Source organism: Malaclemys terrapin, chromosome 7, assembly GCF_027887155.1.
Source record: "Malaclemys terrapin pileata isolate rMalTer1 chromosome 7, rMalTer1.hap1, whole genome shotgun sequence".
Classification (NCBI taxonomy): domain Eukaryota; kingdom Metazoa; phylum Chordata; order Testudines; family Emydidae; genus Malaclemys; species Malaclemys terrapin.
Window position 1 is genome coordinate 69,896,340 of NC_071511.1, and position 13,610 is coordinate 69,909,949.

Below are 13,610 nucleotides of genomic sequence, written 5' to 3' on the forward strand. Positions count from 1 at the left end.
AGAGACTTCTACTGAGATCAGGGTTCCTTTGTTCTAAAGCATCCTTACAAACACTTACAGCCCCTGAGACAAAAAGCTTGCAATCTAAATAGGCAGACAAAAGGTGGGAGGGGAAACAGATCAGTGAAGTGACATGACTCTAGTCATGAAGCAAGTTAGTGGCAGAGTTGGGAATAAATTATGTTCTTATGTCTTTTGATTCCCATTCCAATACCCTGTCCAGTGGACCACTCAGCCTTGTTTGAAAGGGTCTCCATTTTGTGCGCACTAAACCTAATTACACAGTTGCCTCATGCCGGCGTAGGGTTTTCACATGTACCTATTTGCCTAGATATACAGCAGGGACACTTTTCAAGTCTGGCTTTGAAATAGAAACTTCATAATATCTCCTGGGAGCTCTGATTGCAAACATTCGTTTATTTGGCTCCTTTCTAAAAGCCCAATAGAAAAGGAATAAAAAATTGCTTTTTGGCCACACTGCAATTTTTTAAACCAAAACTAAGTCATCTGGAAAATATAATAATTATGCTGATTCTGCTTCATTTTGTGTGTGTGTGTGAGAGAGCTATACTTTCAGTTCTTAAGTCATCCATAAAGTCATTGCAGTTTAGTAGAGTGATTAAAAAAAAAAGTTTTCATGAAGTTTCCATTAGGGCTGGACAATAAAGAGAGGAGAAGGGGGAAATTTGTGATATTTTCAAAAACAGTTTTGTTTAGGGGTTTTATTAGTTTATTTCCAAGTTAGGAAAATAAAAATGTCAGAATTTTGGAACCTGAAGTATTTCTACCAGCTCTATAGCTTGTGCCAAAAAAAAAAGGGGGGGGGGAGGGAGGGACTTTACAAAATGTTTCAAATTTCAAGATTAGCAAAATTTCAATCAATTCTAGTTTCCACATCATGTTTCTAACACAGACAGGGCCCGATTCTCCTCTCACTTGCTCTGAGGTGTGCCCATTGACTTCATCAGCAAAACCGAGAGCAGGATCTGGCCAGAAACTCTAGCACATGAGTATGCTTCTGTTCATCTGTAGAAATAACATACCTATGTTGAATTGAATAACTTGGTTTTGTTGGTTCTCAGAAAAGAAATATATATTGGGGTCTGAGGCTGCCATAGTTTTCCAGTCAAAAGTCCTGTTGTTGTCTATGGGAATTGTGTGTAGATGAAATGTATGACGTTTATGGCTCTACATGTGAATAGACACTATGATAGCATCATTATAACTAGTATCCCAGTGTTTTCTAGTGAATTCCTTGTAGAGGATCTTTGAAAGAAACACATTTTGGCTGCATGGAACTGGATAGGATGAAGAATGATGGTCCGGTGGATGGGCAGTGGGCTTGGATTTGGGAGACTTGGGTTCAAATCCCTGCTCTGCCACAGACATTCTGTGTGACCTTGAGCAGGTCAGTTAGTTTCATGTCTGTAAAGCTGGGATAATGCTACTTCCCTACCTCACAGGGGTGCTTTGAGGCTCTCCGATACTATTGTAATGGGGGCCATGTAAGAATAGTAGACAGAGAGATGCTGACTGTTGCATGTATTTAACTAGCTTTAATCACTGAGAAAGCTTTGTAGGGAGCACAAAGTATCATTAATGATACCACTTTGTTATTGTTGTTTGTGATCTCTTTGTTGTTGTTTGAGCCTAGATAGGTAAAATCTGCATCGAAAACTGCATGAAGTTCTGTGGAGTAAACATCACCTACAGGTTGCTGTCTCCCAATGCCAGCTGCTATGCTGTAGGGATACTTCAGGGCCGAGAGGACAAGTATGGAAGCCTCTATGTGAATGACTCCTCTGTGCTACTCAGACCTGAATGCAAAGAAATTCAATACACCATTGTAGCCTCAGACAAGCAGAGTAAGAAGCATGCCAAAACCCAGCTCACTATTACGCTGGAAGGAACAAGTAAGTACTTGAGGTGGAGGGGGGAGAAAGGTTGTGAAATGTCGATATAAACACTGTATTAGGAATTATGGATATTCACTGATATTACTCTTTAAAGTCTGTGACCAAATAAAGGAAGAAACAGGTTTTCTTCCAGACAGGAGGGAAGGCGGCTATCTCCCTGTCTCTAATGTCAATTAAGCATTGTGGAATCAAAACAATGGAAGCCCTATTGACACAATCAACAGGAGGATGGGAAGGCAAAGGATGAGAAGAACAGCAGGAGGTCGTCCTGACTTTGTGGACAAAACAATGAGTTTTAGGAAGCAAAAAGTTATTTTGACATCCATCACTTGGGGGTGGAGGAACACAAAGGGAACAGCACCCTCTGATTCTGTGAGTGGTGGATCCTCCAGCCTGAGGGGCTGGGGATGCTGATAGCTTGTTGTAAGTGAGGAAGCCACTTAGGCAAAAGGCTGTAGCTTTCTTAAATTAAGTTTTAGTCACTAAAAGCATGTGCTTTGTGTTTTATTTGTTACCAGACTTGTCTCTGTTTCTCTTGCTTAGAATCACAAAAATCTATTTTTTTTGTTAATAAACTTATGCTTACTTTTCCTATAAGCTAGCTCTGTGCTGTTATACTACAGTAAAGGTGTGCTCCCTCAGTTGACCCAACAGGCTGGTGTGTGTTCTGTCTCTTTGGAGACCGCAGATTTGGTAATTTCTGGTAGTCAGAAGGACTCTGCAAAGGGAGACAACTCTGGGGAATTCGAGAATGGGGGTTCACTCGTTGTTACCGGCAAGGCAAGGTTTAGACTGGCAGAGTACAGGAGTTTACTGCTGTGGCAGGGAGCTGTCACACAGCTTAAGCTCCAGCAAAGCTCTCTTGCTGAGGCAGACAGGTTAACACAGTGGCTTAAAGTTCTGGACTCCCTGAGGAGAGTGTCACGACTTGTTATAGCTGGGTTTGTCTCTTTCAGTGTTAATTTTTAGGCAAGTCCCTTGTTAGGGCAGTTCATACACTGGTGAAATTAACAACAGAAATGAGCCTGAGCCACTGAGTTCAGATCAGATCCCAAAGTTTGGGTGTTTGGATTCATGGTTTTGGTTCAGACTCCTCTCTAATTAGCATTTCTAGAGGATATGTGAAGATAGATATTGTGTTAGGTATAAAAGGAGTTTCATCAAATGCAATTCCTTATATTCAGGGGTGAAAGTAACTTAAAGGACTTACTAGTACGCCAGAGTCCTGAGCAGGGGTGTGGCCTCAACTGGAAGAGGCGAGGCCTTTCAAGATTTAAAGGCCCTGGTGCTCCGGCTGTGGCTTGGAGCCCCAGGGCCTTTAAATCACCCCAGAGCTACCAGCTGCACAGGCATCTGGGAGCTCAGGGGTGAATTAAAGGGCCCAGGCTCTGGCTGCCGTGGAGCTCCGGGCCCTTTAAATCACCTTGGGAGCCTGGCTGCTGGAGCTCTGGTGGCGCTTTAAAGGGCCTGGGGCTCCCTGCAGCGGCTGGAGCCCCGGTCCCTTTAAATCACTGCCGTGGAAGCCGGTCTAGTCCGGCACAGCGTACTGGCCTGTACCGGTTTACTTTCACCTCTGCTTCTATTATAAATCATGATTAACTTTGTAAGAATCTATTTATTGTGTGTATTCTATACAGTGTATTTCATATACATGTATCCCTCTTCAGTTTTGTCATTCAAAGCACTTCCTTGTCAGACACACTTTTCTCCTTGTTCCTCCTCTAAATACTCATGCTGAACATGAGTTATAAAGATTTCAGCTTGTGTGTAGAGTTGAACATGTGCTCTGACAAAGGGCAGTAAATTAGCCATTTAGCAGCCTTGTAATATTCAGTGTAGTGCATATGTAGCAATAGACATTGCAGTCCTTCACTCTCCTGGACTGAAGTTTAAAACAACAAAATGTTTGAAAATGCACACTGGAGGCACTGAAGTTATGTTAGATCAGAGGTGGGCAAACTATGGCCCTTGAGCTCCCGCTGGGAAGTGGGGTCTGAGGCTTTCCCCACTCTGGCGCTCCAGTGGCACATCCCTCCTCTGGCGCCTATGCGTAGGGGCAGCCAGGAGGCTCTGCACACTGCCCCTGCAGCTTCCATTGGCCGGGAACTGCAGCCAATGGGAGCTGCAGGCGCGGTGCCTGCAGACAGGGCAGCGGGCAGATCCGCCTGGCTGTGCCTCCGCATAGGAGCTGGAGGGGGGACATGCCTCTGTTTCTGGGAGCTGCTGGAGGTAAACACTGCCTGGAGCCTGCCTCCCTGAGTCCCTGCCATACCCCAACCCCCTGCCCCAGCCCTGATCCCCCTCCCGCCCACTGAACTCCTCGGTCCCAGCCCGGAACACTCTCTCCTGCACCCCCAACCCCTCATCTCCAGCCCCACCCCAGAGCCCGCACCCCTACCACCAATTTCGTGAGCATTCATGGTCTGCCATACAATTTCCATACCCAGATGTGGCCCTCAGGCCAAAAAATTTGCCCACCCCTGTGTTAGATGCTTCTCATTTTGTTATTCATACTTTAATCATTGTCAGGCTGCTTAAAGACAGGCAAGGGAACATTACAGAAACCGAACTAGAAAGCATGGTAGTACATGTGATCTATATTAGGGGTAATTTCTCTTCCATTTGTTTCTTTTTCTGTACTTTCCACTTATTTAATTTTGTATGGTAGCCTCAGAACATGTAACCCATGACTCTGCTGCACAAAGATGTCAGTGTGAATTCAAATGGGCTTGTTTATCAACAACAACCATTTGTATTGTATCTATTTTTGCTGGTTTAGTCATTTTACCCAGCCTTTGTCTAGTACTTAATATGATACCACACTTGGTTCATTGTAGCAAAAGCGTCAGGGTTCAAACTTCATAGAAAAGGGAAGATCTGTGTAAGTAAAACCGTATAACACCTCCCTGGATCACAAGAGCCGATTGGGACTATGCCTAACCATTTTACCAAACCATTAAGTATTCTCTAAGAGAATTGTCCGTGCAGAACAGATAACTCCCAGCAGTTGATTGCACCTATTCCTTTGAGTTATGTAATAACATGACCTCAGAAGTTAAGTTTTGGGGCAGATTGGGGAAATGGACACAGAGGATCAGTAGTGTTATTCCTCCCACCAGAGTTTTGTGCTAGTTGCAATCAGAACCTCTCTGTGTCACCTGCTGTATGCTGGCCAGTGTCGCACCAGCCCAAACACCAAGGTTCATGCCTTCATCAGCTGTTTTTTTCTGAATCCATTGTTTGTATTATAATTGGTATGTTAGTGCATCGTGCTGCCTTTCTGTAATTCCAAGCATTATGCCGGGCAATGCTACTGCCACCACCCCTTTGATACTACATAGGAAGAAGATACATAGCCTGGGTCCCTTCAGTCTTTATTCTACATTTATTGAGGGATAGGTCCTCAAAGTTAACTGTGGTCTCTCATTTTTAATCTAGAAAAAGGAATTTCTCCTTTTTCAAGCCCAGCTCTATCAATGCATCTAGTGACACGTCACACTCTCTTGCTTCTGCTCCATGCAGTTATTAAGAAAGAAGAGGACTGCCCTGAATCTTGCGCTGTTAATAAGCACCGTGCTGAATGTGAAGAGTGTGGTGGCGTAGGAGTGCTAACAGGAAAATGCCAGTGGAGACAGGGAAGTGGAAAAGGTACACACTTATGCTGCGTAATTGGCCAGATTGTCAGCTGATGTTAAATTGGCACAGCTCCATTGACTACAGTGTAATTGTGCTGATCTGTTCCAGCTGAAGAGCTATCCCAGGGTATTAAACTACCCAGAACCTATGATATAAATAATACACAAATTAAACCTGCAGAAGGGAGGAGAGCAGAGTTAAGGGGAAGTGGTCATTAATTCAATCCCTGAGGCCTACCCATCACAGCACCTGCAGGTACCAAATTAGCAATCACTGGCAGTGTAGAAAAGAATATGGCCTATGGGATGCCACGTAACCCCTTGCAATCATAAACTGAGTTTGGAACAGCTCAAGTTCTACAATATCCCACCAGCAGATACTGTCTGGTACAAGAGAGGTCTCAGTTGGAAATCGTTATCCAAAACTTGAGAATGTGTGCTCTGTAACACTTACAACACATTGCTTATGTGACAAATGATGGTATTCTTAAGTATTCCATAGCAAACTTGATGCTTTACTCCTGCTCTTTCATAAGTATCATAATTTCTCTCCAACTATTTGTAAACCTTATGTTCAATCACAGGCTTGTGAAAAATACGTTTAAAGAGAGATCATCCATTTTTAAAAGCCAAACTTTGTACTCAGGATGTTTCACCTACCTTTGTTGCAAATGACACCTAAGATCACCATAGCTGAAACTGACAGCGCACAAAGGGCTGTCAAATGCACCAAGTAAATAAACTGAAAACCCAGTGAAACACACACTCTTTTTTATCGCTTTCAGTTATCATCATCTTGCATGTTAGTTGTAAAAACAGCAGGTAAAGAATTTGTAGACAGAAGTTTGATTATTTAAAAAAAAAAAAAACTGACTGTGTCCCCTGTGCCTCAATGTGTCAACATGCACCAGCAGAGTGCAATGAACTTCTCTTCAAATTGGACTGTTGTGCGCTTTTATGTTCATAGGAATCACCACAAATTATTCTACCTGCACGCCAAGCATCAGGACTTGTCCAGATGGCACCTGTGACATTATAGAGAGCAAAGATCCAGCGGTGTGCCCCCAAGATTGCACAAGTATGGAGTGTTTTAACGTTAATATCAAATATAATATATACTGTAAAATAATAATTGGTATGTTAAAGCTGTGTTTGGTCCAAGTTCTGCTTTCTTGTTTCCAGATCAGAGCCGAACTAGGTATTTTTGCGCCTGAGGCAAGAATATAAAATTGCGCCCTCCCCCAGGGCTGGCAATTTGGCGGTGGGTCCCTCAGTCCCTCTCAAAGGGAAGGGCCGGCCGCCGAATTGCTGCTGAAAAATGAATGAAGGGGTGGTGGTAGAGCCTGTGATTTTGGGGGGTCAACTCATGATTTTTGACTGCTTGGGCTGGTAATGTTGCTTACAAGATGGTCTTTGGTTCCAGTCCAGTTCCAATCCCGAGAGGGACTCACAGGTTAAGAGAGGAGGGAGGTGCTGGATATCAGCAGTGGCCACTAGGGATCAGCATGTGTCCTGAGAATGCTGGGAGTTCAGGTTTGCAGGGCAGGATCAGGGGTGGCAGGTTTGTAGAAATGTTGGTGGTGCCCAGAACCCCGCCCCCTCCCCCCGTCCAAGGCTCGGGGCGGGAGTTTGGGTGAGGGAGAAAGTCTGGGGTGCAGGCCCTAGGTTGGGGCAGGGGATTGGGGTGCAGGCTCTGGGAGGGAGTTTGGGGATGGGAGGGGTGCAGAGGGATGGGGTGCAGGGGTGAGGGCAGTGGGTTGTGGCTGCAGTTGAGGGGTTTGGAGTGTGGGAGGGGCTCAGGGCGAGAGTATGGGTGAGGGGTCTGTCTGGGGTTGAATGGGAGGTTTGGGGTATGGGGGGGGGCTCAGGGTGAGAATAGGAGTGTGGTGGGGTGAGGGCTCTGGCTGGGACTGGGAATGGGAGGTTTGGGGAATGGGAGGGGTTCAGGGCTGGGGCAGAGGGTTGGGGTGTGGGGGGATGAAGGCTCTGGCTGGGGCTGGGAATGGGAGGTTTGGGGGTGAGGGCAGTGGGTTGTGGCTGCAGTTGAGGGGTTTGGAGTGTGGGAGGGGCTCAGGGCGAGAGTATGGGTGAGGGGTCTGTCTGGGGTTGAATGGGAGGTTTGGGGAATGGGAGAGGCTCAGGGCTGGGGCAGAGGGTTGAGGTTTGGGGGGATGAGGGCTCTGGCTGGGACTGGGGATAAGGTATTTGGGGTGCTGGAGGGGCTCAGGGCTCGGGCAGACGGTTGAGGGTGCGGTGGGGGGTTGAAAGCTCTGGCTGGGGGTGTGGGCTTTGGGGTGGGGCAGGGCTGGGGATGAGTTTGGGGTGCAGGCAGGCTGCTCCGGGACAGAGGACAGAGGAGGACTCCCCCCAGCCCTTTCCTGCCTCCCCAGCAGCACACTTACCCCCACCACTGTCACTGCATGTGCTCCTAGGGCCCCCTCAGGTCCAGGAATCTCCCTCGCCTCCCCCATGGTGGGTGCCGGGGGGGCACTGCGTGCGCCTCCTCCCCTGCTGTTGCCCCTGACTGTAGCCTCACTGGGGGTGAGGGATGGGGCTGCCTCCTTGCCCAGCATGAGGCAGGAGTGGTGACTGCGGGCAGGGACGGGGCCCCTGTGCTGCTGGAGGGTCCCACTGGAAAATGAAAGGGTCTGAAGGGGAAGGGCAGGCTCACAGTCTGCCCTGGCGACCGAGATGGGGGGCACTAGGACCCTGCGGCAGCAGTTGCTGCAGGGGAAAGACAAGGACTCTCTGCTTCGGTGCTGGGGAGGGGCGGGGGGAAGCAAGTCATAGATTCATAGATTCTAGGACTGGAAGGGACCTCAAGAGGTCATCGAGTCCAGTCCCCTGCCCGCATGGCAGGACCAAAAACTGTCTAGACCATCCCTGATAGACATTTATCTAACCTACTCTTAAATATCTCCAGAGATGGAGATTCCACAACCTCCCTAGGCAATTTATTCCAGTGTTTATCCACCCTGACAGTTAGGAACTTTTTCCTAATGTCCAACCTAGACCTCCCTTGCTGCAGTTTAAACCCATTGCTTCTTGTTCTATCCTTAGAGGTAAAGGTGAACAAGTTTCCTCCCTCCTCCTTATGACACCCTTTTAAATACCTGAAAACTGCTATCATGTCCCCTCTCGGTCTTCTCTTTTCCAAACTAAACAAACCCAATTCTTTCAGCCTTCCTTCATAGGTCATGTTCTCAAGACCTTTAATCATTCTTGTTGCTCTTCTCTGGACCTTTTCCAATTTCTCCACATCTTTTTTAAAATGCGGTGCCCAGAACTGGACACAATACTCCAGCTGAGGCCTAACCAGAGCAGAGTAGAGCGGAAGAATGACTTCTCGTGTCTTGCTCACAACACACCTGTTAATACATCCCAGAATCATGTTTGCTTTTTTTGCAACAGCATCACACTGTTGACTCATATTTAGCTTGTGCTCCACTATAACCCCTAGATCCCTTTCTGCCGTACTCCTTCCTAGACAGTCTCTTCCCATTCTGTATGTGTGAAACTGATTTTTTTTTCCTAAGTGGAGCACTTTGCATTTGTCTTTGTTAAACTTCATCCTGTTTAACTCAGACCATTTCTCCAATTTGTCCAGATCATTTTGAATTATGACCCTGTCCTCCAAAGCAGTTGCAATCCCTCCCAGTTTGGTATCATCTGCAAACTTAATAAGCGTACTTTCTATGCCAATATCTAAGTCATTGATGAAGATATTGAACAGAGCCGGTCCCAAAACAGACCCCTGCGGTACCCCACTCGTTATGCCTTTCCAGCAGGATTGGGAACCACTAACAACAACTCTCTGAGTATGGTTATCCAGCCAGTTATGCACCCACCTTACAGTAGCCCCATCTAAATTGAATTTGCCTAGTTTATCGATAAGAATATCATGCAAGACCGTATCAAATGCCTTACTAAAGTCTAGGTATACCACATCCACAGCTTCACCCTTATCCACAAGGCTCGTTATCCTATCAAAGAAAGCTATCAGATTGGTTTGACATGATTTGTTCTTCACAAATCCATGCTGGCTGTTCCCTATCACCTTACCACCTTCCAAGTGTTTGCAGATGATTTCCTTAATTACTTGCTCCATTATCTTCCCTGGCACAGAAGTTAAACTAACTGGTCTGTAGTTTCCTGGCTTGTTTTTATTTCCCTTTTTATAGATGGGCACTATATTTGCCCTTTTCCAGTCTTCTGGAATCTCTCCTGTCTCCCATGATTTTCCAAAGATAATAGCTAGAGGCTCAGATACCTCCTCTATTAGCTCCTTGAGTATTCTAGGATGCATTTCATCAGGCCCTGGTGACTTGCAGGCATCTAACTTTTCTAAGTGATTTTTAACTTGTTCTTTTTTTTTATTTTATCTGCTAAACCTACCCCCTTCCCATTAGCATTCACTATGTTAGGCATTCCTTCAGACTTCTTGGTGAAGACGGAAACAAAGAAGTCATTAAGCATCTCTGCCATTTCCAAGTTTCCTGTTACTGTTTCTCCCTCTTCACTAAGCAGTGGGCCTACCCTGTCTTTGGTCTTCCTCTTGCTTCTAATGTATTGATAAAAAGTCATCTTGTTTCCCTTTATTCCCGTAGCTAGTTTGAGCTCATTTTGTGCCTTTGCCTTTCTAATCTTGCCCCTGCATTCCTGTGTTGTTTGCCTATATTCGTCCTTTGTAATCTGTCCTAGTTTCCATTTTTTATATGACTCCTTTTTATTTTTTAGATCATGCAAGATCTCGTGGTTAAGCCAAGGTGGTCTTTTGCCACATTTTCTATCTTTCCTAACCAACGGAATAGCTTGCTTTTGGGCCCTTAATAGTGTCCCTTTGAAAAACTGCCAACTCTCCTCAGTTGTTTTTCCCCTCAGTCTTGATTCCCATGGGACCTTACCTATCAGCTCTCTGAGCTTACCAAAATCTGCCTTCCTGAAATCCATTGTCTCTATTTTGCTGTTCTCCCTTCTACCCTTCCTTAGAATTGCAAACTCTGATTTCATGATCACTTTCACCCAGGCTGCCTTCTACTTTCAAATTCTCAACGAGTTCCTCCCTATTTGTTAAAATCAAGTCTAGAACAGCTTCCTCCCTAGTAGCTTTTTCAACCTTCTGAAATAAAAAGTTGTCTGCAATGCAGTCCAAGAATTTGTTGGATAGTCTGTGCCCCGCTGTGTTATTTTCCCAACATATATCCGGATAGTTGAAGTCCCCCATCACCACCAAATCTTGGGCTTTGGATGATTTTGTTAGTTGCTTAAAAAAAGCCTCATCCACCTCTTCCATCTGGTTAGGTGGCCTGTAGTAGACTCCTAGCATGACATCTCCCTTGTTTTTTTTTACCCCTTTTAGCCTAACCCAGAGACTCTCAACACTTCCGTCTCCTATGTCCATCTCTACCTCAGTCCAAGTGTGTACATTTTTAATATATAAGGCAACACCTCCTCCCTTTTTCCCCTGTCTATCCTTCCTGAGCAAGCTGTACCCATCCACACCAACATTCCAATCATGTGTATTATCCCAACAAGTCGGGGCCAGGAGACACTTGGGGGAGGCACTGTTATAAATATCTCCGTGCCAGCAGCTTTTTTTTTTTCTCTCCACCACTTTCTGCGCACCCCCGGCTCTGTGTGCCCGAGGCAAGTGCCTCACTCGCCTCGCCCTTGTTACGGCACTGTTCCAGATCCTTTTTAAAACAGTGCATACATTAAACACACACATCTATATTACAGTGTTATAGCTGATGTTTAAGTTGTGCAAAGTTCAGAGTTATGAGCCCAGTCTTCCATCCTTTAGAGTCAATAGCCAAACTCCGATTGAATTCACTCAGAGCAAGATTGGGTTTGTCTACAGTGTGCCTTAGCCTGCATCAGCTGAGGGGGGAGCAACTTCTAATGTGCACCCACATGTTGCACACTCACTGGCCCAAAGAACTTTAGTTCACGCCAGCAAGGTCCACATGGGCCAGTGAGTGCGCAACATGCTGGTGCATATTAGAATTTACACCCCAGCTGATGCAGGCTAAATCACAGTGTAGACAAGACCGCGGTAAATCTAATTCTTCTTATGAACAAAACATAAACTTTAAAGTGGCAGAAATGCTTAAAATGATCATAGATATTTTACTATCATCTGAAAAAATCTTCACTGGTGATAAGTGGAATCAGCTGTCACTTTACATGCAGCAAATGATGTGCTCGAGGCTGCCTCCCTAAAATCTGTAATGTTCAACATATGTAGTGGCAGATGGTTTGCTTGACAGAAGGCTGAAAGGAATGGAATCTTATTAGACAATAGAAACAGGCAAGTAACACAAGCTTTCAAGATGTTATGTACTGTATGTATCTTGTTAATGCATGAATTGAGAATGTTGTTATGAGTTAGCAGTTCAGGACACAGGGTTGGTGCTCAAAGCCAATATGTTCACAGATGGAGAAATTAGTGCATTTCAAGAGTTCAGATGTGCTGACAAGAACCATTATCTCAGCTTTTATCCGCAGAAGGCATTTATTTGGCAAAAGCAAACAACGTATAATAAAATCCTGAATGTTGTAATGCCAAGTATGTTGTGTACATAAGACAGCTGCTAAAATATTTATTTTTATCATTCATCTATCATTTTGATGGGTAGGCACTTGGCGCTTAAATCCCCAAAATTATACATACGTGCACACCCATATGCACATATTACATGTGCCACTTGCAATGGGACCCTACAAAAAAGCTAAAACAATTGGTTCCACTGTTGTCACCATCAAGCACAGGCAACCTATTTACGTACTAAATAAGGTCATAGAATCATAGAAGATTAGGGTTGGAAGAGACCTCATCAGGCCATCTAGTCCAACCCCCTGCTCAAAGCAGGACCAACCCCAACTGAATCATCCCAGCCAGGGCTTTGTCAAGCTAGGCCTTAAAAACCTCTAAGGATGAAGATTCCACCACCTTCCTAGGTAACCCATTCCAGTGCTTCACCACCCTCCAATTATCCAACCTAGACCTCCTGCACTGCAACTTACACCATTGCTTCAGGTTCTATCATCTGCTACCACTGAGAACAGCCTAGCTCCAGCCTCTTTGGAAACCGCCCATCACCTCCCCCCTGCAGGTAGTTGAAGGCTGCTATCAAATCTTCCCTCACTCTTCTCTTCTGCAGACTAAATAAGTCCAGTTCCCTCAGCCTCTCCTCGTAAGTCATGTGCCCCAGCCCCCTAATCATTTTCATTGCCCTCCGCTGGACTCTCTACAGTTTGTCCACATCCTTTCTGTAGATGCCTCAGTACAGTATGTAATTACTTTAAATATTAAAGTAGAGATAATTCTAAACTGTGGTGGGTTTTTTGTCAGGGCTGGCTGTGCCATGTGAACCCCACTAAGAGGTTCTGAAGGATTTTCACTGGACTAATCATTGCAGGTTCAGCTGAGAGATTAGGTTCTACAGAACCTGAACTTCAAAGAAAATCTGGGTGCTGGATTCAATCTTGTTTACTTACTTTAGTGTTCAGTGGTAGTGTGAGCATCCAACCTTCTCTGCTCCTATCTAAACTGCAGTATTTGTTTTCTGATCTTCTGGAGTGACCACATGGTCTTTCAGCTTTGGGGAAGGGTGCTGGGGAAGGGCCCCAGTTTATAGGATCTGAAGGCAGGGTAGAAAGTCCCTGCTCTCCATCAGACAGTGAAAACAGCTGCTGATTGAATGAAAGGATGGGCATAGAGACATAATGTAATCTGTAGCACCGTTGGTAATCTGTAGAACAGCCAGAGTTTCCCTAGTAACTGTGCTCTAGCTAGAGTAAGCTGCATTGGACCCAATGGAGGAAGCCCCATTTATATCCAGAGTGGAAGTGTTTTTTCTCTTGCTGTCCTATACAAGGAGACACTTCCTCCGCTCTCACAAAGAACTTTTGGAGTAGAAGCAGTTGTACTTATCTTACATTATCTTCCCCCACCGCCATGAGCTTGCAAGATCGGGGAGCAATCAGTGCTCACCTCTCCAAGACAGAGGAATAATTAGGGGAATTAATTTAGGTCCCATAGGGGACCAAATGACAG

At 45.4% G+C, this 13,610-nt stretch overlaps 1 protein-coding gene across 1 annotated transcript in view; it reads left to right on the top strand.

Annotated features, from left to right (window-relative positions):
- RET (ret proto-oncogene) overlaps positions 1–13,610 on the top strand; it is a 122,552-nt gene that overhangs the window by 82,450 nt on the left and 26,492 nt on the right. The window contains exons 7-9 of the mRNA XM_054036334.1: positions 1,655–1,913; positions 5,439–5,564; positions 6,519–6,629. Coding sequence (XP_053892309.1) covers positions 1,655–1,913; positions 5,439–5,564; positions 6,519–6,629 — 496 coding nt within the window. The remainder of the gene's footprint in view (positions 1–1,654; positions 1,914–5,438; positions 5,565–6,518; positions 6,630–13,610) is intronic.